Raw genomic sequence first — 22,333 nt, 5'->3', positions numbered from 1 at the left:
CTACACAGTGCATACTAGCTGTTTAATGGATTTCAGTTCTGCCTCATGCTGCGAGTTTCTCTGTTTAAGGTAATTATAAAATTCCATAAAGCACCCCATCAACACACACAAGACCCCTTCCCTCCACTTTTCAATGGTGCCCAATGCACGTTCCAGTACACACACGGGAAGCGGCTTCTAACCAACCCCAGGAGTCTTGTGGTGTATGCATAAAGCCAAGCAAAGTAGCAAATGTCAGAAACCCTGGCAGAACTGAAATTTACAAGGATTTCTTACTATTTCAGGAGCTTGCTGGAAAATGTCAGAAAACGTCTATGTTGCCCAGTAAAAGACAAATCAAGACCTTTGGCTAATGGCTACATTTCATCCTTTTAAAATATTGTTTACCAGCGAAGTATGGCATTTGCCTTGATTGCATTACAAGGCTTGTTTCCAGGATATTTGCCATCATGTCTTCGCAAATGATAGACACTAGTATAAAAATTAATATTTATGCATCCGTTTGCAGCATTTATGTAAGCCACCCTTTGACAATGTTCCCTGGGAAACTCGTAACTTGCTAACAAAAGACCAAAACACAGAAACTGTAAAACAAACTGCAGCAAAAAATGTCAACAAACTAACTTTAGAGTGTAACTAAAAATACATAATTTTAAATCCCCCTCTTATCTTTTAAGATCTCTGATTTTTAAAAGGGCTGGGGTAATAAAAGGGTTTTCTCCCTGGTAGCACCTGCCTTACCTCATTTGATGGGAGCACCTAGGCCAGGTCCTCTGAAAAACATATCAAGGCTTGGGCACAAATACCATATTTTTCTGTGTATAAGACGCCCCCATGTATAAGACGCCCCCTATTTTTGGAGACTCCAAATTAAAAAAACCACCCCTCAGCACTACCCGTGTATAAGATGAGCCCCAATTTTAAACCTAATTTTTTGGTTAAAAAAACCCCTAGTCTTATGCATGGAAAAATACGGTAAATGGGGAAAGTGATGTATTTCAAATGGCACTTGCGATTTAAGCAGTAAAAGTTACCAGGCCTCCTAAAAATCTTAAGACTTCCAGGCAGATTCACACAATTTTCATATTTATCATAATAAATACTATTAATTCTATTTGCAACCTTCAAGAAAAGCAGCTGGAATGGTACCTTTCCCCAAATTGTTCACCAGGCCTGCCATCTTACGATAGACTGCCCATGAAAAATGGTTCAGAAATTTCCACTTATGCAGTATATTGCCACATACCTCCTAATGGGGGCTGGATACAAAGAATATATTAATCCATTCCTTGATCATCAATATTGGCTGCCAGTATATTTATGAAACCAATTTAAAATGCTGGCTATAAATAGTACAGGACAAACTAATCCAGGTGTGAAGCAGTTGTTTGATTCTGAATCCCAAGGCCAATGTTATAAAATACGATAAAATCAGACAAAAAAATCTCCTACATTTTTATATTGTGAAACAGATTATGAATGCATGTAAAAGTGCACCTTGGAAATGCGTTACAGTAAAGAGGAGGTAAAGACAATGGCGTAGCATGGGTTGTCAGCACCCGGGGCAAGGCAAGTAATTTGCACCCCCTAACCCGTGGATTTGCGCCCCCTAACCCTAACCCCCAGATGTTGCGCCTGGTGCGGCCGGCCCCCCCCTGCACCCCCCCACGCTACGCCACTGGGTAAAGAGGTAAAGCAAAACATTTTGAACATCTGCAAACATCAGTTTCCTAAGGGGTCAACAATAAGCAATATCAAAGCAAAGATCAAAGCCAAAGGTGGTGGTTTGTTACACTGATGGGAATTGTGAACAGACTAACTAATTGCAAATGTTGGCAGCAAGCACTACTTATTCTGTTTGCTCCTCCATGGCCAGGTCCCACTGCATCTGCAGGAGTGCGTCTTCCCATGTGAAACGCATTATTTCTTTACAGTCTTCAGAGGAAGTTGTGTCTGACTCCTCCTTTTCAGAGGAGAGATTCAGCAGGGGCTATAGCTGCCTGTCACTGTGGGCTGTCACTGTCCTGTTACTCAATAGCCACTCAAATCGCCACATTACTGAATTGTTGGTCCTCCAAATGTTTGCATCCTCTGAGCCCTTGTTATAGAGTTAGAACATTTTAAAGAGCAGTGGTCTGTTTTACACCCCTTTTCAATTTGATGTTGTGTTTTGTTCCAGTTGCTCCATTTTTTGTACTTTATTGTTTTAAAGTGTGTTCTTTAATAAATGTACATTTCTTTGTGGGTTTTTTTTGCAAAATCAAGGCATACCATTTTGTAAAAAAACAAAACAAAAAGCAAAACCTATATAATACACCAGCTTGAAAAACTTATCTCTGTGGAACAGAAGACAAAAGCTAAGGAATGGAAATGATGCAGTTTAGGGTGGAGGAGGGGGGAATTTGAACTAATCTCAAGCTTTCCAGCTCCTGTCAAATTTTGGCCCTGTTCTGGCACAAACCATGGAACTGATTAGCTACTTTATGGAAAGTCTGTATTGTCATAAAGGTTTGCCTCTGATCTTTCTTTACAACTTGCCAAAGGCAAACCAAAGCCTTCACTTCCCCCCCTAAACTGGCTCCTACCTGTCCTTACTGGTTGTTGCATTGAACGCTGTTTCTTGGTTTCAGAAGGGTACAGATATAAGGGAGAGTATGTATAATAGATAACATGTTCTTAGCAAAACTTGAGTAATGCAAGTGAACAGATGGCGTGAAAAATTCCTGCTTTCAAAAAAGTCTTCTGAAACAGTATTCCAAGCTTAAACGATTTAACATAACCAGGGAGGCTTCTTCCCAATTCTGTGATGCAAACACAAGACTTTTATACTGACTGGAGCCATTGCAGGGACACAGAGATAGGGTCCCCCTCCCCATATACCATGGTGTATCTTAGGTTTGGAGGAGGGCCAACCCCATTTATTCTGCAGGGGCAAAATTCATGAGAAATGCTCACATTCAGTTTGATCCTCAGCAGGAAGAAGTGAAGAAACAGTTCCTTCTTGCACATTCAGTAGCTTCTACCAAAGCCCACAAGGCTCCCACGGCTGGCTGAACACAGCAGTGATATTTCAGGGCCAAAAGGCTCCAGGTATTAATGTGTGAAAAATATTCTGAACGTGATCATCAACATTAGCATTTTTCATATCATAAATCCATGTCCTGTGAACATGTCCTTCTCCACAAACTCCTCATGCTCAGTGTAAAGTCAGGTGCGCACAACTGTACCTGCACAGGTTCTGAATGTGCAAGCTGGAAGCCAATGTGCTTGGGCGCTCATTGGCTCTTATTTTGTCCTTCATTTGAAAATGGTTTGGGCTCACTGAGAATGGACACGACCGAAGAAAGGGCTTTTGATGATGAAAAAGACATTACAATCCCCCAAGCCCTGAAAATGCTCCAAAAGTTAAAGGCTGATCTGAACTCTCCAAGCGAGAGCCCTTGCTAACAGCTCTTGGGACATGGAGGGGGACCACGACCATGTTTTCCATGGGAGACAATACACAATTACAGTGGCATGATCTGTTTTTCCTCAGCTCTGACTTCTGGGACAAACAACAGCTGCGGTAGAATATTTAAACTGTGATGCTCTGGATTTTGAACAGCGTCCAGCGTGAGCCTGATTAAATATATTAGTTTAATTTACATGGAGAGGCCTGGCTGGCAGGTCAAGTACTTTTCTGCATGTCGTTTTCTCAACACTGCAGCAACATTCCTCTTCATTTAAAGCGATCTAGGACTTGGAAAACAAGCGTTCCGCAGCACAAAGAAACGTAATGCTCCTTAAGACCTCTGAAAGGGAACCACTTTCCCCAGGAAGCAAAAGTGTGGAACCCACATGAATCCAGGCAAGAAAACCACCGGATCCATCTGCCAAGGCACATCTACAGATAGATATCTGGCCAAACTGCATGTTGCAAATGTGCAGCGGTAGCCAAGCGTTTTGTTTTCAACCAAAAAAGCCACTTCCACTAAACCATGAGGGAGAGCAGAGAAACAACAATGCTTAACCCTTTCCCAGTCTTCTAACCCCAAGTGACCTCGTCGGAGGAATTTCAAGCACATGAGCATATAAAACAAGACACAATCTCAGCAAGATGTGTGGTCCAATCTTGCATTCGCTGGGGAATTCGAGGGATTGGGAAGGGGTGTAAACTAACCTTTTCTGCACCAGCTGATTCTTGTTTGTAAGCCATCCTTGTCCATCCACAACAGTAATTCGGTCTTGCCTTGATTAAGTTTCAACCTACTCCATCTCACCCAGTCCTTCACAGCCAACAAACAGCTGCTCAGGCTTTCCACTGCCTCCCTAGAGCTACATATACAGGGGAGATATGATCTGGGTAGCACCTGCATACTAAGGACTCTGTGGGACACATCTCTGTATGACTTTGCACAATGGTTTCGTGAATATTTAAAATAGTACCAAGCAATTAAGATGCAACCCCTTGGAATCCCACTGACAACAGGTCAGGCAGGGGAGAGCTGTAGTACCACAGCATCATCACCTTCTGGGTTCTTTTTCCCAGACAGGAGTGGCATCAACACAACAGAGCACTTATTACAACCACTCCTGTCAGGTACTCGAGAAGGATACCATTGCTGATGACAGTGACCACCACTGAGAGGTTCAGGAGAGTATTACAAGGCAGCCACAGGATTGTCCCTGGGACAGTGCTATGTGCACTGAACCAAAGCTTGGTAAGTGAGGTGCTGGGCTTTGGGAAGGAGGCATGAGGCTCTGACAGGGTCCTAGAATCCTCCTACCTCCTTCCCAAAGCCTAGTTAGCACTTTCTCAGCTTTGGCTAGGAGGTGCGAGGGCTCTAGGACCCTGCCAGAACTTTTGTGGCTCCTTCCCAAAGCAGGGTGCTTCTTACCCACCTTTGGGAAGGCAGCATGAGGGCTGAGGGTTTGTGCACCAAATTTTGGCCTCACACAGGGTACCAAAGTACCCAAGTCCACTGCTGTTGTCATGTGGTTCTTTTGTAACACCTGAACTGTCACACCTGACACAAACCTCTTATGGTTTTATGCAAACCACTTAATTTGTTGTTGTTTAATTAAGTGGCATTTAAATCTTGTTAAAGAAAATAAAAAGTATTTCTGCCCCTAGAAGCACTAATATGCTGTTATAAACTGCTGCTATTCTTAGAATTCACTCTTTTATTTGTAGTTTTGTTGCTTTTATTTTTAAAATTGTGGACCGCCTCAAATACCGCTTCTGTAGAAAGGCGAGATACAAATTGCTGTAACCCAACAAGCAAGCAAGCAAGTTTTTATTATCCATTGTTCAACAGCATCAACACTGCTGTTCTTGCTAATTACATGACTCCTTGGAGTGCAAAATGTCTCCATTCGACAATATTGCTCGTGCATACAGAACCTCAAGGCAGGAAATGAATAGTTAAAAGACTTGTCATAACCGTACTCAAAATCATTATTTTTGCTGCCAGTAGATCAACCTTTTGCATCTTGGAAAGAGACTACAGGAGGTTCGTGTTCAGCCAGCACTCTCACTCCACTTCAAAGGAGACAGCAATAATGGAGTTGGGTCTTTTTTCTTTTTTCAAGACATAATTGCAGTGCGTGCTAAATGTTAGAAGGAGATGAAGAAGACAGTGCTAGTGGGGAGGCAGATGGTTGCTGGACGACTTTCAGTGAAAACAACATGTGAGTGGCTGGGAGATGATCCAGGTACATTTCAGAGTGGACAATCAGGATGAGAATTTGTACCTGGCCTATTGAGGTGGGTGCCAGGGCACCACGTCCTGGTAGGGCCCACCACTGATGTACACGTAACCCTGCACCACCCCTCCCCTACCTTCACATTTCTCACCTGCCTAGCACACCAAGTTACGCTAAGTAGTTGCACGTAGCTATGATTTAACATTCCCCATTTAAAATGTTGCTACATCAGGAGTGCTGCGAGGAATTAAGATGGTCCCCTCTATGTAGCCACTTGGTATTGCTTAGAGCTATACCTGCCACCACCAGGGCCCACCAACAGAGAAGGGACCAAGAAGGCACGTTGCCACAGGCCCCATCAAATCTGGAATTGCCCTGTGAACAAATGATGGGCTCTGTTTTCCCCCTGATTTATCAAGCCAAATGAGTTGGGGCAACAGCACAGCAGCAACACCAGCAGCCCCACTGCGGGGGGGGGGGGAAGGATGGAGGCAAACTATCCAGTTATCAGAAGAGGAATGGTCTACTTTGGCTAGTTGTTGTATTCAGAAAACAATGCTGGGAGTTAAAATGAAACTGAAAGGCACAGATCTTTTCTGGTAATCTGCTGAAAAACAGGTGGGTGGCTGAATATTTCTATTCTTCTTCTGGGGCAACTTGTCTTTTCACATCTGACTTTAAAACAGTGCTGCCAGCTATAGAAAATGCTTCCTGGTCTCAAAGATTTGTGGGGTTTCTTTTCTTCAATAAACTAATTCCACAGCACATTTTGAGATTTTGCATTTGTTGTTGTTGTTGTTTTATTCATCACCCTCTTATATAGTGATTGATTTTTAAAAAATCACACAAATTGGCACAAATTGTGTTCTGCTCTTCTTACGCACTTTCAGTTTACGAACGCGGCAAACCTGGAAGTGTTTACTTCCAGGTTCGCTGCCCGTGCATGCGCAGAAGTGATCTGCGTGCTACGTGCAGAAGCGCTCGATCGCACCGCGCAAATGCGCAGAAGAGGTGCTCTAGTTGTGGACTTTTCAGGGTGCAGATGGCACCCTGAAACGGATTAAGTCCGCAACTAGAGGTACCACTGTATAACAAAGCCTTTGTAGCTTTCATGGCAGAGAGGAAAACAGCAGAAAGGAAATGGAAACGAATTTCAACTTTGAACAAAGCCATTTTGAGAGCAGTGAGTTGAAAGTGACTGTCAAACATGTCCCGAAATGGGTTCAGTGAGAGTGACACTAAATGTTAAGAAGGTGTTGTTACCATCAACATCATCAAACTTTGGAATTGGAAAGGGTGTCAAAAGCAGCATGGAAAAGTCAACTAAAAGCTAACCAAGAGGAAACACTCCAAAGTTCTTAAATGAGAGTAATAATAAATTGTATGCATCACCTTTATAGTACGATCTCTGTTAAGCCCCTGATTAAACTGTCCAGATAACTTGCCACTGCTGCTGTGCTCTCCCTTGCAACTAGGGTAAGGTTCATTGAAAAGTGTGTGCTGAGCAATCAAGTCTGGAAAATGTCACCCAGAGGTCCCCACACTGCTCTAGCAGCAGATCACTGATGTTCCATCAATTGCTTCCATCTGCCTTTCTACCACAGCTTCAGGTCAGAGTTTGTTAAAGGAGCAGGTGGAGCTTCTTTCATTTCCCCCGTAAGTTGATACTTAATAATGGCTTCTCATTCTTTGAAATGCTTCCTATTGGCTCACTAGGAGGTCTGCCTGGCATCCTCATTCATATCATTTACACCCCCAACAGAAATACTTCTAGTTACCTATGCTTTTAAAAAACTACTAACGCAGGAATTTCTCCTTCTTCTAGCAGGTTTTTTTAAATTTTCTTGTCTTATCTGCTTTATTGTATTGTTTTCTATTGTGTGTGTGTTTTAAAGTAGTGCAGGATTCAAAATATGACACAGATTTTAAAAAACTGCTTCATAACCACCAAAGTCTCACCTACGTATCAGTTTTGAAAGAGTAAAAATGCATTCCCACCTGTGAGGTGGTCGGTTTTGCTTTGCAAAAATTGGGAGAATTAAGATGGAATTTTCACATTTAAACAACCTCAGGCGGCATATATTTTGCTCTGAAACTTATGGATCCCCGATTAAGTAATTCCAGTCAGCATTCATCAGAGCCTTGTGGATGTGCGTTATTTAAATACGATGTTCGTCTTGCATTGCCTTTTCTCCATAGGAACCCACAGGAACATTTACAGGGTACTAATGAGAGGAAGCTTGCTTAGTTCCATCCACGTAACTGCTCCATGTGTTTTCCAGATCATTGTCTGGGCCTCTGACAAAATTATTTTGAATAAGCAGATATAGTGTCCTCAATGTGAGACCCTGGGTCACAGAACTTTGCCCTCATGTTCAACTCAAAACACACACACACACACACACACGCCTACACATGGGTTACTGATATTTATTTTCCTATGACAATGATATATGGAACAGAACAGACTGCATACTGTTGCCAGTAGTAAATCAGGAGAGAAATTCTCAAAAATGTTTAGTTAAAGTAGCATTTGGCTTATAAACAGTGGGTAAGGGATTAGAAGATAGGGCCAGGGGAGACCGTGAGAAAGCCACCAATTCTAAGCAAAATGAGCCCTAATCAAGCTGGTCTTTCAAGGGGTATTTTTAGGTCCCACTGAGATCCTATATTATAGCACAGCTCTGTTGATGGGAAAAATGCTTATTAATAATAAATCCTGGCCATGGAAAACTGACATGGAGGAGTAAGGTTAACAGCACTGCTAATGCAATTATTGTCGAAAAGAAGGCCGCCAATGTGAATTGGGAATGATAGAGGGCACAAGACCACAGAAAGTTAGGGGTAGGAGAGTCCCAGTGAAGTTGATCCTCCGCCATTGGCCTACATTAACCAGCAGCTGCTCTCCAGGGGTTCAGACACAGTTTTCTCCCAGCCCTACCCTAGAGATGCCAAGGACCGAACTTCTGATCTTCTGAATGGAAAGCATGTACTTGAAGCCCTAAGCTACAATCCTTCCATTAATCTAGCAACACAAGACTGATTTTTTGCAGGGAGTGGGACCACCCTTTACACCTAAGCCTGAAGAAAGTTCCTTGAAAGGCTGTTCGTTAGGACAGTGGTCTGATCCTATGCAGAGCGAGAAGCTATTGAAATAATTGGGCAAACTGAAACTTGTTGAAATTTACTGATTTCTCGGGGACATCAAGATTATTTCTGGAGTATGCTACATAGGCTGCTATTCAACTAAGCCAGATTCAGTGCAGACCCACGGAAATAAATGTTTTTTGTTGGATATCACCCATAAAGTTGAATCCGTAAGAACCTTTCAAAGGGCAGAACTTGTACAGGGGGACACAAGAGAACCACCATGTCCTCAAGACACCCATAATGTTCATTCATCTTCCATCTGAGACCTTGGACTCGACTTTATTGATTTGATTTATAACAATCACAGGAATCGATACTAACAACAGGCCTCAGGTGGCACTCAGATCCTCCTCCCCCCCCCAGTCATGTGACTAGTTTTTGCCTGTTAGAGGCCCTCTGCGAGTTGGTCTTAAAGCTACAGCAATATATACTGAATAATCTAAAATAAAAAAAATCTAGGCACATTTGCAATCAAGGGGGTGGGGATGTTCTGTTGCCTGGAGTTAGTCCTATAAATGGAAAATGAGCGGGTTGGATATTTGACCCGTTTGCTGAATTTTGCTTGAGGAAGTGAGCACACTGGAAAAAAAAAAATCCATGGAAGTCTTATCAGAGAGAGAAAAAGTCATTAATGTGAAACGCCTTGAGCTGTTCTTTTGCCCCTCAGAAATGCATTGCTGGCAAACACCCATGTGGCTTCTTGGTTTTTCTAAACTGAAATTAAAGAGTTCTTACCTAGCAAGAGGTGAATAGGGAGGAGATGAGGCTCCAAGGCGTGAGCACCATTTGAAACAGCAATAAGTCCTGGGATGGGGGGGGGGACACTGAAGGGTTTGCTAGAAATGGACTGGTATAATATGAAATCGCACCGATTGCTAAAAATCATGTGATATGATGACCCCAAACAGGAAGCAGGCTGGACCAATTCACACAAATGTCAGGGTGTGCAACACAGCAATTATTATAACTACTACTTTTTTTTGGGGGGGGGATAATTAAGAGCAGATGCCTAGACTCCGGGTCTGTCCATAAGCAGAGCATGCGCTTTCTGAACATCACCACTTAATCCACATCAAGGCACTTTACAGTGATGTTTGAAACAGCAGCTGATGTTTTGCAGGGTGCTGCTCACAGGCAGAAGCGGAGATGTCAGGACAGATGTGACAGTTACGTCAGCGCTGAGCAGTGACACAAGTGTGCTACAGAGGTTGGGTGGCATTCAGAGCTGCACACCCAAAAGCTCTCAAAACCTAGGTTCGCTTTCCTCCCCAGTACACCATTGCTACAATTAACTTTTTTTTGCCTGATCAGAATTAAGGGGCTGCATTCAATGTTGTGTGAGCAGATTCCCGCTGGTGCAATGGAACTTCCCTTTCCTCTGCTCCACCTGAAGCGCCGCCACAAACTTTTCTAGGTTTGTGCATCCCTCAACCCTCCAAAGTAGATTTGGCAAGGGGAGAGATGATCACGTTCTTTTGCACAAGCGGCATCTGTTCTGCTTGTGCACAGACATGGTTGCCTACAACCCACCATTACCACTGACGTAACCAACAGTACATTTCTGTGTGTTTGCAAGAAACACGAAAGAAAGGCAACCCTTTGATTAATATGGCTGTAATGTTCTCCCCTCTCTCTACAACCCTCGAGAGAAACAAAGAATTTATGCACTCCTCAGCTGCCGTACCAGTTGAAAGCATAAGGTAATTTCCCCTTCCTAAGAGTAGGTCCTTCCTTCATCACCCTATCATTGTTTTGAAAAACAAAGGGAACAATTTTACTGAACAAACTGCTTGTTTCTTCCCCCCTTGCCCTCTTTCTTCTGGGTAGATTCCAACGATACACTCGTCCTGCTCACCTCCTGCAAACCTTTCCATTATTATGTGCATTTCCTGAAGAGAAGGATAACAAACAGGAATTCAGATCATAAAGCTGCTGCAGTTGTTATTCTTCAGAATCTGTAAAGTACATTAATGGCAATAACAGTGCACATTAGCCCTGCTATTCAGCAATGTTTTTAGTACCCAGCTGAGTCCAAATATAAGCCCTAATGGCACATAGAGCGTCTTAACAGCAATTTCCAATCAATTTGCTTTTGTATAGCATCTTTCAGACAATGGATCACAAGCAGTTATGCTGGGGGAGAGAGAGAGGAGATAATGAGCTAATGATTTAGGTGAACCAGGGATGGTAGCTTTCACCCAGACGGGCTAGCGGGGGTGGTGTGCGGAGGCAGCACACAGTGGCATTGCGGGACGGACGCAGGCATTTCTGCTGGTCTATTACAGCCAAGGGGAAATGGAGAGAAGAAAGGGGAAATGGCAGTGCAGCCAGTTCAGCTATAACCGTATTCAACTCTCTCCCACGGTCCCCCAGATTTGATTCCACAACAGAAGCTAAATCTGAAACCCAAAGTGGATTTGCTGAAATGGTGAGAATACAAAAGCAGGAAAAGGATGCTTTTGACATTTTCTACCTTGAATTCCCAGCGTCACCCTCTCACAGGCCTGTACGCAAGCCAAGCTTCTTGAGTAAGTCTACACTGTGGGTGAATGCACAGCATTCCTTCCAGTGGTGCTCTTGTTCTGCCTGGTTTGGGCAATAATAAACTGAGCTACGAGAAGCTTTTTATCTGCATACATAGCCCCTTTGCTCCTCCATTTATGAAGCACGAGATCCAACCATTAAGCCTCTGTTTCCCACTTTTCTTCCAAAGTGGGCATATATCCCAATTTTGTCTGATCACAGACATCAGAACAAGCCAGGATTCAATAAATAATAAAACAGTAGTGAGCCTACTATGTTTGATGTGGCAGCCACATTTCTAGGCAGTGACACCAACTCTGGGGGAGCAAAGATCCCTTGGCCCCCTCAATATTTGTTGGCAGGGGACCGGGGGCCCCTCAATCTTGAAGGGGCCTGGCATGCAGCTTCAGTAGCCAGCTCTCCAGAGTGCTCAGCCTCCTCCAGACGGTGTGCGTCGCATGCATGACGTCACACACATGCCGGGCCCCCTGTCAGTCTTGGGGGCAAACTGGCACCTTTGTTCTGGGTGGGGCATTTTTGAGGGGGAGGTGCACAGTGCCAGCCAATCCTCCCTTCTCACTGAGGGGAAAGGGTGTGAGGGTGGGTGGAATGGAAACACAGCAATCTTCTTCATTTCTCCTCCATGCCATGAGTGTTAACTTACACAATGGACTCTGTAAAGGTCAAGTGAACAGGAAATTGAGTATCAGCATGGCTTTGATGCTGGATTAGGTATCTCGGTTTTAGATTCCAGCAGAAAAACAGACTTGTACAAGCTACAAGTTTAGGGAAGGGCAGAGAGAAAGTACTTTCAGGTGTGTTTGTTGTGTTTCTGACCTTTAGATTTTCTTTCCTGATGGACAATCAAGGGGGAAATGTTTAACTCATTGCTATATAAAGGGCTAAGTAAGTGGTTGGAAACTAATTATGGTAAGCAATTGGATTTTTTTTAACCAGTTCCTGGGTTGATTTTTATGCCTAGAAATCTTGAAAAGACCTCATGCTGAGCTGTACACATTGGGTAAGTTAGAAATTAGGCCTGAGTTACACTGGACACTCAGACAGCTAGCCATAGTAAAGTGAGTGCTTTAAAAGAGTAAAGGATAACTTAGGGTAGCTATTTCCCCCAAAGCATTTTATTTCACCCTTTAGCAATAAGTACCCAATTCTGCTCTATTCACTGTTAACTGCAGAATAAACAAACTCCGCAGAATAAGCAAACAAACATGCTTTTTTATTTATGCTAGCTGGGCAGAGAATACAACTGAAATGGAAACTGAAAAACAGAGCCTAAATCTACCTCATAACATAAAGGTCTAATATTTAACTCTTCAAGAGTTATGCCACCATACAGACTCCTCCCCCAGCCTACTGAAGCAATTATAGGGTGATTGTAATACAGTCATACCTCATGTTACATTTGCTTCATGTTACGTTCTTTCAGGTTAGGTCCTGTGGTGACCCGGAAGTACCGGAAAGGGTTCCTTCCGGGTTTCGCCACTCACGCATGTGCAGAAGCGCAAAATGACATCACGTGCATGCACAGAAGTGGCAAATCGCAACCCGCGCGTGCGCAGATGTGCCGCTGCGGGTTGCGCTCTTTTCATGTTGTGAATGGCCCTCCAGAATGGATCCCGTTCGTAACCAGTGGTACCACTGTAATGAAAAATCCATCTTCAATCAGAAAAAGTCTTGAGTAAACAGACTTTTGGGTGTGGGGCACTTCCTGATAAGCCTTTTGTTGTGCACGTGCCCTGTCTTATTTACTGAATTTTTCAGAGGGTCCTATTTTGCAATTGCTCCTTATTAAAACAAATTGTCGTTCTTTAAATGGAGGCCACCATTTAAACATGGACATCTACCATGTCACAAGTCAGAAAGACAAATCGTGTCTCTCTCTCTCTCTCTCTCTCTCTCTCTCTCTCTCTCTCTCACACACACACACACACACACACGTATACGTCCTGGTGGGTGGGTATGTGCCATTTGCCCCATCATGGCTACAAAGTTATTTCAAACCACAGTTTAATAACCTGACTAATCACAAGCTGGCAACCACACTTTCCCAGCTTGGACAAAAGAGGGAAATGTGATTAATTAGAGGCTTCCTGGCTTCTGCAAACGAAGGGGTGAAGGGGTGCATGCGTGGGTGAAACAGAACATTTGTATTTTGGATAATCAATATGAGACATGACCATCCGAATGCGGCTTGTCTCCCTCAGTACTTGCTGCACATTTGCTTTTTAATGTTGTTCATGTTTCCTCAAGTGTGCTCCAAAATTTCTTTTTCTGCCAAGAGTCCATGGACCTCAAGGGCAAGCCAAAACAACTGAGGCTGAAATTCTATACCCACTTACCTGGGAGCATGCCCCCTTGAACTCAAATGGGACTTACTTCTGAGCAGATGTGAATCACTGGGAACATTGTCTGTGGGAGAGATTGTGTTTTCTGCCCTCATCCAATGAGAGTTCTTTTTGTTTTAACTCTCAAAGCAGAACGAACAATTGCAGAGCCCCACCACAATGGAACAATGAAAGCGCAAAAGTGGCCTTTGCACAAAGAATTATTAGAACCCCTCTCTGGAAATCATACAGAGAGAAAGGCTCACTTGAGTATGAGCATCACCTTTTCTGCCAGGATAATGAAAGACGGACAATGAAAAATAGGCAGAAGGGCAACATTCATTTAACAAGTTAACTTCATGGCCTCACTCTTTGTCCCAAAGGAACCCAGGTCTGGTCTGGGCTCACACATGGATTATTACCTCCAAATTATTTGTGAATTAAATCACCCATCTCAGTATTTTGTTGCTTTCCTAAAGGAATGTTTGTTTGTTTTATTTGCATATAAATTATTTATAGCCCGTTCTTTATGGAATCCCAGAGCAAGGAACAAAGTAATAAAAAAAAGAAAGAACGAGGCATAGAAAAACAATATGAAAAACCCACAAAATCACATAAACAGGTCCAATAAACAATAATTTAACAATTCTGTCATAAGGTAAACAAGCAAAACTACAATAACAACATGGTGAAATTTCCAGTGTAGCCGAATAACTAGGTGAAAACAAACACAAGGTGCTGAAACAGATTTAAACAGAATAAACAACCAAACAACCACTGGCTTTAGCAACAGTTCCCATCCTGTTTTTCACTTATGGGAACCCATTCTCTCCTCATCTGTCCCTCTTTCAAAGAAGGTCCCATTCTGTGCCAACTTAACTCACCCTGTGGCTTTTGAGCAACTTAACACCTTTCTCTCCCTGCTTTCCAATCCACCCAGGCTCTCACCCTGAGCAGTATGAATTGTTGTCCACAAAAAAATTCCACCTTTTATCCACAGTAGCAATGGGGGGGGGGGGACCATCTGCTTTATCTAAACAAAAAAACCACTCCATTTTGATAATGCTATTAGAAGGAACTTGGAGGAATCTCAAGCCCTGAAAAGAGATAGGAAACCCTTTGGAGCCCAAGGGCCACATATCCTTCGAGCCATCTTCTGAGGGCCAATGGCATTGGTGGGCCAGGTGAGAGGAAAAACTGGATGGAACAAATAGCATCAATTATTGTACAAACTACTTTTGTACAGTAGACTACTTTCTCCATATCCCTCTTTTTCCTCCAGTTTGAGTTAGGTTAGAGCCTAATCAGAATTATTTGAACCAATGGTTCTATAGCAGCTGCTTAGAAAATGCTGGGACAAGAATTTTTCACTACTACGGCTATTACAAGGATATGAACTTCCAAAATTTGTCTGAGAGCACTCACTTCTTTAAATTATTGGGTACAGTTTTCCAAAGCTTGTTATATTTGGATCAGATGGTGTATTTCTGAAATACAGTTTCTTTGCTTTCTGCCAAGTGTATGGTAGTGTGAGGGGGACAAAACGAGACTTGTGAGGTTAACTTTTATTTTGCAGTGAACTTTCTCTCCAAAGCAACTTCTGCTACACACAGCAGCTGGGCTACAGTTTAAGATGACAGCACTGAAGCTATTAATACGTGGGAGCAGATCTGAACCAAATATTTGCTATGAACTTAGAAATCAACCATCTTTCAAAAAGATGTGTCATGTTGAAAATTCACACACAAAGCTCTTCTTACAGTAATGTTCCAAGTTAAAGTTTGTTACTTACAGAGGAAAACAAAGAACAGTTTTTTAGCATCTCTATGAAGAAGCCCATAGAAACTGCATTTTATTTTATTTTTTGCTTTCACAGATGTGGCAAACACAACTAAGAATGTTGGTCCTAAAAAGATCTGAAATTTGTTTTCTCTTTTTCATATCCAGCATGTCTGACTTTCCTTACGTACATACGTAGGATGACACTAAAATGGGGGGGGGGGAAATGTAGTGAATTTTCTATTAAGAGCTTTAGACTGCAATCCACACACTTACTGGGAAGTAAACCTCACAGAACTCAGTGGGACTTACTTCTAAGCAAGCATGCGTAGGACCGTGCTGTTTAAAAGTAAAGGTTGAGAAATCTGAGTCTTTAATGCAAGGAACACTGAGAACGTGAGAACTGTATTTGTGAAAAAGGATTGTTTGGTAATGTGTATGAGAATGATACACCACATTTGCCAGCACTACTTAGTGGTGCTTACCAGCTTTTATTACCTCCAGGATATCACTCAGCATGCAGCACTTGTTTCCAAAGTTCAAGAGAAATCAAACTGAGTGAACTATGGCATCTGAAAAAATGGAAGGAAAGCCTCATTTTTCCTTACAAAACAGTGGCCCTTTCAACTATTAGCCCTCATCAGTTTACAAGCTTCTGGTGTGGAGTCGAATGCCACCTAGGCAAGACAAAAACCTGACCAGGTTTATAACTGATTCTGAATGGGCAGCAGCAACAGTGGCATCACATTCTCATGTACTTGATATTAACCAGACTAAGTAAGTAAAAACAGGTTCCAAAGAGCTCCCCGAGAGAAAACGTAAACCAATGAAAAATTTATGGTAGGAAAACTGTTGACTAAACAAAACAAAGCAAAAATCTGCCTTTTCTCCTGCCAGAGCATGTTGTATCACTTAAATTTTAAATGGGACACTTTTTAAAAAGCGTAGCATGTTGTTCCCAGGGTCAAACGTGTTTCCGCAGTGAAAGAATCTAAGCAATGATGCCGGGGCCCCGTAACTCTTTTTGGAAAAGTAGGATAATTCACATACTCAAGGCTGAGAGCACTTACTGCTTAGTGGCAGATAATCTTGCAGGGAGGCTGAGGGGAGGCGCTGAATGTACAAGAAACCCAATGATGTTTATTCCATCCAGCTGCAACCTAACCAGATCTATGAGTTTCTGTGTCCTGCTAGGGTTGCCATCTAGTGGATACACCATACAGCACATGCAGTCCAATACAAGCATCAAAGATTGACAAATGCTGTCATATTCCAACAAACAACTCCAATTGTTCAAGCCAACTCAAGTTTAATGACCCCTAATCCAGAGTGAAAGGAAGTTAGTAACCGCTGAATGTGGGGGAAATAAAAGGATTTTGGCCAAGTACCTCCCCACGCAAGAATAATAAGAAATTGCCTCAGTCCTGAGGGAAAGTAACTGTCAGAATATATGACGACGAGCTCAGCCAGTAGTGCACGAGACTCTTAATCTTAGGGTCATGGACTTGAGTCCCACCTGGAGCGAAAGATTCCTGCATTGCAGGGGGCTGGACTACATGACCCTCATGGTCCCTTCCAACTCTACAATTCTATGATTCTATGAAGACGGCTTGACCGCCAGTAGGAGGCAACAGTGCTCAATATAACTCTTCATGTGAAGGGAATGTACTTTTGCCATAAGCCAGTAGTTCAAAAACAGGAATTACTGTTCTTTAAAGACAGGTCTGAATACCTGGCTTCCCACTTGTGTTAATGTCAGGCTCTCAGGGTGCATTTACAGGGGCTGTTTCTTGCTGTGTGTTTGCTTTTCGAAAGGCAGGGTATCTTTAACTGTGTTCTCAGAAAACAGAAGATACGTTTAACACCTTCCAATGTGCGTGGTACAGAACACAAGCTGGCTGCATGGAACAACAGTACGGAGACAGCAGGTCAAAACGCCACCAGAAGAGATGATGGAAAACCCTAAATTGTGTGTAGAAACAAGCCCTCTTTACTCTTACCAGAATCCACATGCCTAGAAAACAGGGTTTATTCATTGACAACCATGACTGCTGTGAAGTCATATGCTTGAAATTCATTGGGATCTTCTAATACAGTGTTTCCCAACCACTGTTCCGCGGCACACTAGTGTGCTGCGAGATGTTGCCTGGTGTGCCGCGAGATGTTGCCTGGAGGGAGGCGGGTGAGTCGGGCGGCGAGAGGCGGGGCGGCGGCGGCGAGGAGAGGCCGCCCAGCGCGGGGCTCTCGCTGTCTGCCTGCCTGGCTGCCTGCGAGCTCGGCGGGCAGCGCCTCCGTCCGCAGCGCCCGCCTCGCGGCTCTCATTCCCTGCCCCTGCCAAAGCTCACCCAGCCAAGCTGCGCTCTCCTTCCTGCCTCACTTTGCTGCCTCCTCCCCCCCCCACCCCCAAAGCTTGGAGGTTCCCCGGCAAGGGGGAGGGGAAAAAATGAAACTTACACTTTCGTGCGTCCCTCCCGGCGTGACGCTGCGCGCTGACGTCACGGGGCTGTAATGGTGGTGTGCCTCAAGATTTTTTACATCAAACAAGTGTGCCTTTGCCCAAAAAAGGTTGGGAAACACTGTTCTAATAAATATTAGTCTTGCCACTATGTTTGATTTCCCCAACTCCTTTTTGATGGTCTGTACATGGTGGTTTTTGCAAGAAATGTTGGTGTGGTACACCAGTATTTGTTCATCCATGAGATTCCATTTGAGATGATGCAATTCCAGAAGGGTTTACCCCGCAATTTTCCTGAATTTAGAGAATTTAGGCCTTGATCTTGTTCTTTGCATGTTATTTTGACAGGAACTGCTAGACAATAGAACAAGAACCTTGCTTGCAGCTGCCCTGCTGCATTTTTTAGCACTACCTTTTCAGTTGTTTCCTTACCTCTGGGATGAGGTATTTCATCACAATTTCTTTGCCTTTCTCTCCTAGTTTTTCATCCGGAGTAACTTCATATTCTGCCTGGAAAAGAAAATGAGAAAGGATTAGCTGCTGTGTTTTCTAGTTGGGAAATGTTTAGAGCAGGATTGCTGCATTCTAACAACCAAGGGAACAATTGGAAGATTTCCAAACACAGTCTGATAATGTTAGAGATTAACCTTTTGTTAGGTTATTAAACAAATGTTTCATGCAAATACACACTCTCCCCTCTCCCTCCTCTCTCTCTCTCTCCCTCCCTCCCTCTCTCTCTCTCTCTCTCTCTCTCTCACACACACACACACAAATTGAAGGACAAGGCATTGCCCTCTACATACATCAAGATACTCCAGGAATATTATAATACAGGATAGTTTCAAATGTTTGTGGGTTCTTCTTCCATTCAGCCTAGGCCTTTGTGAGAATAGTTGGCCAAAAGGCTGAGCTTACATTTGAAAGGGATCTCCTCAGTCAAAATAATACCATTTGTCTAGCTTGTGCAACAAAAATTCTTCAGAAGACACATTTGATGAATAGCCAAAGACTGGTGGACCTCTCATTATTAAAGATGCACATTTATTTTTTAAGTGGGTTCCTTTGACCTAAGGAATGTTTTACCTGCTTTACCTAGGCTGTAGAAATTATCTTTGTGTTATTTTCACATTTCTGCATGCCTTCACCTTGCACCTGGCCTATTCTGGCCACAGTTTCAGACAGCTTGACATTTCTGGTTTCCATTTTAAAAGGGCAGAGCTGAATTTTGGCAGTCAGCAAAGCTGTCATAGTTGTGTCTATTGTTTTGTCTGTCACCTAGACAACAACTGGATGGTACTGGTCAGATTACCTTGGAGAGGTGCCAGGCAGAAATCCTGTCCTTCCTGAAACACAGTTGTTACCTGGCAAAGGTGTGCTTACCTAGCTTTGGTGAACATTGTGGTGAAGGATCTGCCCAGCCTGCATTGGCTTCCTATCCTGGAACAGACCCCAACTACAAAAACAAGATATGCGCCTCCCATATCAGATGCCTTCTACATTGTGTGAATGATCACACAAAACATAGAAAATTTCAGGTAAGAAAATGTTGAGAAAATTGAATAAAGTGCTGTCTGAATGCAGTCTAACTCTTCTCTGAGTGACTCTGCCCACTGGGTAAGTCAACCCATTCATGAGGATTACTAATTGTCTGTGGCATCTTTTGCAGAATCCCCAGGGCCTCACTTCCCTTTCTTCTCAATTTATTGTTTGTTAATACTGATGTGCGTTTTGAGGCATGCCCCCCCTTCCCAATTGTCTCATACAGAAGGTTTGCAGGAAATGACCCCCATCAGAGAGACAGAACACATGCCTTACATGCAAGGTTCAAGTTCTGTCTCTGGCATCTTCATGTAAGAGCTGAGAAAGACTCATATCCGACATCCCAAGAGTCCCGTTGTCAGCCAATGTAGACAGCGCTGAACCAAATGGACTCATGGTTGGACTCTCTTTAATGGTAGCTTCTTATGCCCTCTTGGTGAACTGAATGTTGCACAGGAGCATTGCAGTGCTTTCAGAAATGAACCAGAAATTATTATGTCCAAAAAGGAAGTGGATCCACTCTACCACCACTTGCCCAACCCCTTTACATATTACAGGGGATGACCATTTCGCATGGGGGTTCTGGTCCCGGCCATCGGCAGAGTGTGCCCTGGCCCATTCTGCCCCGCCCTTGTTCTTCCCTTTTCCGGGTCCAAAAGGACCTGCGCATTAGCAATCGTCTGTCATTTGGATGCTCCTACAATGATCACAGTCTGTACATCCAAACGTGAAAATTTTACATTAATTACGTCATTGCTTTTGGCCAGATTCTGTCATGGCAGGGCCTATATCACATGACTAATGTTTGCCTTGGCCTGCACAGTGTCCTTATTGAAGTAATACCACCTTCAACTCAGAGCATGAAAACTGACTCCTTCTCTGATGTGGCAAATTCTGTGGTATTCCCACAAGCCTTTTCAACCCGAGGACAGCGAGACAGTATGCACTTATTGTGTCGCTCAGAAGGGCTTGTGGGATATGAGCAGGGACTCAGCGGCTGCTATTTGACTATCTCAGGATGCTTTAAGAGTACAGCAATGCAATTGGATTCGTGTCGTTAAATGGCAACTGTGAAATAAACTTTTAAGATAACAATACTTCAGATGAGAAATCCGTGGACTGTGAAAAAGCATGACTGCAGCTCTTCCAATACCCTGACTGTACAGGGATGAACTAATTATATGCTCATAAAACAGAATACAAAGGGGTTTGCAGAACCCTTTCATCCAATTTCCTGTCCATTTAGATACTATCTGACTACAGGTCATTTTGCCTCTTGAAACCATGAACAGCCAAGAATGTTTATAGCATCTTAACAACATTTCTTCCCCACCACCCTTCTGAACCTATTCTGAAGAATAAAGTCGCACAGATAAAAAGAGCTATGTTTAAAAGGTTAGGAGACCTGAAGTCTTATCTCGGTTGTCATAATTTACGATCACGGCAAAGGGAAGATGGGAGGCTTCAGTAAGATTAAAGAATTATTGAGATACAAAGCAGCATTTCTAACAGGAAGGCATTTACATTTCAGCTTCTATGCCTTGTACAGCTGTACAAAGACCCCAAAAGTACTGAACGGCAAAACCGTTCAAAATGCAATCATGTCCTGAACCCACACAATTCACAAGCTAATAATAATGGCCCAGCTTCTCCCCTCACTACCTTTCAAGCCCTGTGTTTATCACTATAAAATCAGATAATCTCATACAGGATTTGGCTTACAAATCACTAAAACAATTTTCACATTAATTGCATTTACATCCCAAGTGGACAAATCTGTTTGTATCATGTTCCGAGATTGTATATCTGGCAGCATGCCCATGGCTTCTCAGCTGATTAACCAATGCTGGCGCTTTCGGAAAGCTAAGAGGAAGAGGCATGCATAAGAGGTTAGCTGGGATCCAAGGGACATCATGTGACTGAGAGGCTGTAAAGCATCCTAATAGTATTTCTCCCACACCCTGAAAAGCTGCCCCCCAAATTGAAAGACTTTTCGGATCAGCAATCCATCTGGTGCAGGGAGTACTAATGGAAATGAATGTTTGTGCAGGTAGAAACGTCCTACATGGGTTTCATTGGACCCCGATTTCTGTGCTTAGGGAAATGGGAATATGTCATCCACTAGGAGCTGGAATGCATAAAAGCTCAGCAAGGCTTTCTAAATGCAAAGGCATGAGCAATCCCAGAGGGTGAGACACTCCATTGCAACTTCTCTTTAGATCAGTGGTCAACCCTTCCTTGGTTGAGAAACCCAATAGCACAGTGCCCTTGTTTGCACATCAAACAGTAGCCTTGTTTGCATAAGCATATGGCTCTCGGACAGGAGCTCATAGTCATTTTTCACCTCCCTGGTCTTTGGTACTCTTGTGCCACACTGAGCTAAACCAAGGTTTGGCTTAACATGTCTTCGAAATTGGCCTGGGGTTAAGCTTTCTCCTTGATAACCACAAGCTATAGACTTCCATTTCTCTTTCATTTCTTTACTGAAGTTCTGTTTAAGTACCTTGGTTATTTTTCTAGTCTTGTGCAAATTATATGAACCATCTGCGTTTTCTTTATGTACTCTTCCCCATCTAGTATAAATGTTTTCCCCTTTCCTTTATTTTTAAAATTTATTTAAAAATGACTGAAGCCACAGCCAGAAACATGTTCATTCTGTTTCTGAACAATGCCAAGCTTTGTGTTTTTAAACACTGTGTGTGTGTGTGTGTGTGTGTGTGTGCGCGCGCTTAATTTAACAAAATGTATTTACTGCTTGGTTTTAAGAAAACATCTAAGTGGTTTGCAAAAATAGTGATGACTGATCATAAAAGTAACAGGAGAATTAAAACCAGTATGCTGATTAGGATCCTTAACATGA

The 22,333-nt window shown here is 43.1% G+C and overlaps 1 protein-coding gene across 3 annotated transcripts in view; it reads right to left on the bottom strand.

Moving 5' to 3' along the window:
• Nucleotides 1-22,333, bottom strand: part of GRK5 (G protein-coupled receptor kinase 5) — a 154,606-nt gene that overhangs the window by 45,323 nt on the left and 86,950 nt on the right. For all 3 annotated transcript variants that reach the window (XR_014007846.1, XM_081192995.1, XM_081192994.1), the window contains exon 4: nt 18,367-18,444. Coding sequence is in view for 2 of the 3 variants with exons in the window: in XM_081192995.1 (XP_081049121.1) it covers nt 18,367-18,444 (78 nt within the window). In the remaining variant the exon portion in view is untranslated. The remainder of the gene's footprint in view (nt 1-18,366; nt 18,445-22,333) is intronic.

Source organism: Podarcis bocagei, assembly GCF_964188305.1.
Source record: "Podarcis bocagei genome assembly, chromosome: 4".
NCBI classification, from domain to species: Eukaryota; Metazoa; Chordata; class Lepidosauria; order Squamata; family Lacertidae; genus Podarcis; species Podarcis bocagei.
Note: the sequence above shows the minus strand (reverse complement) of the source record. Positions and strands in the feature narration are given on the sequence as shown.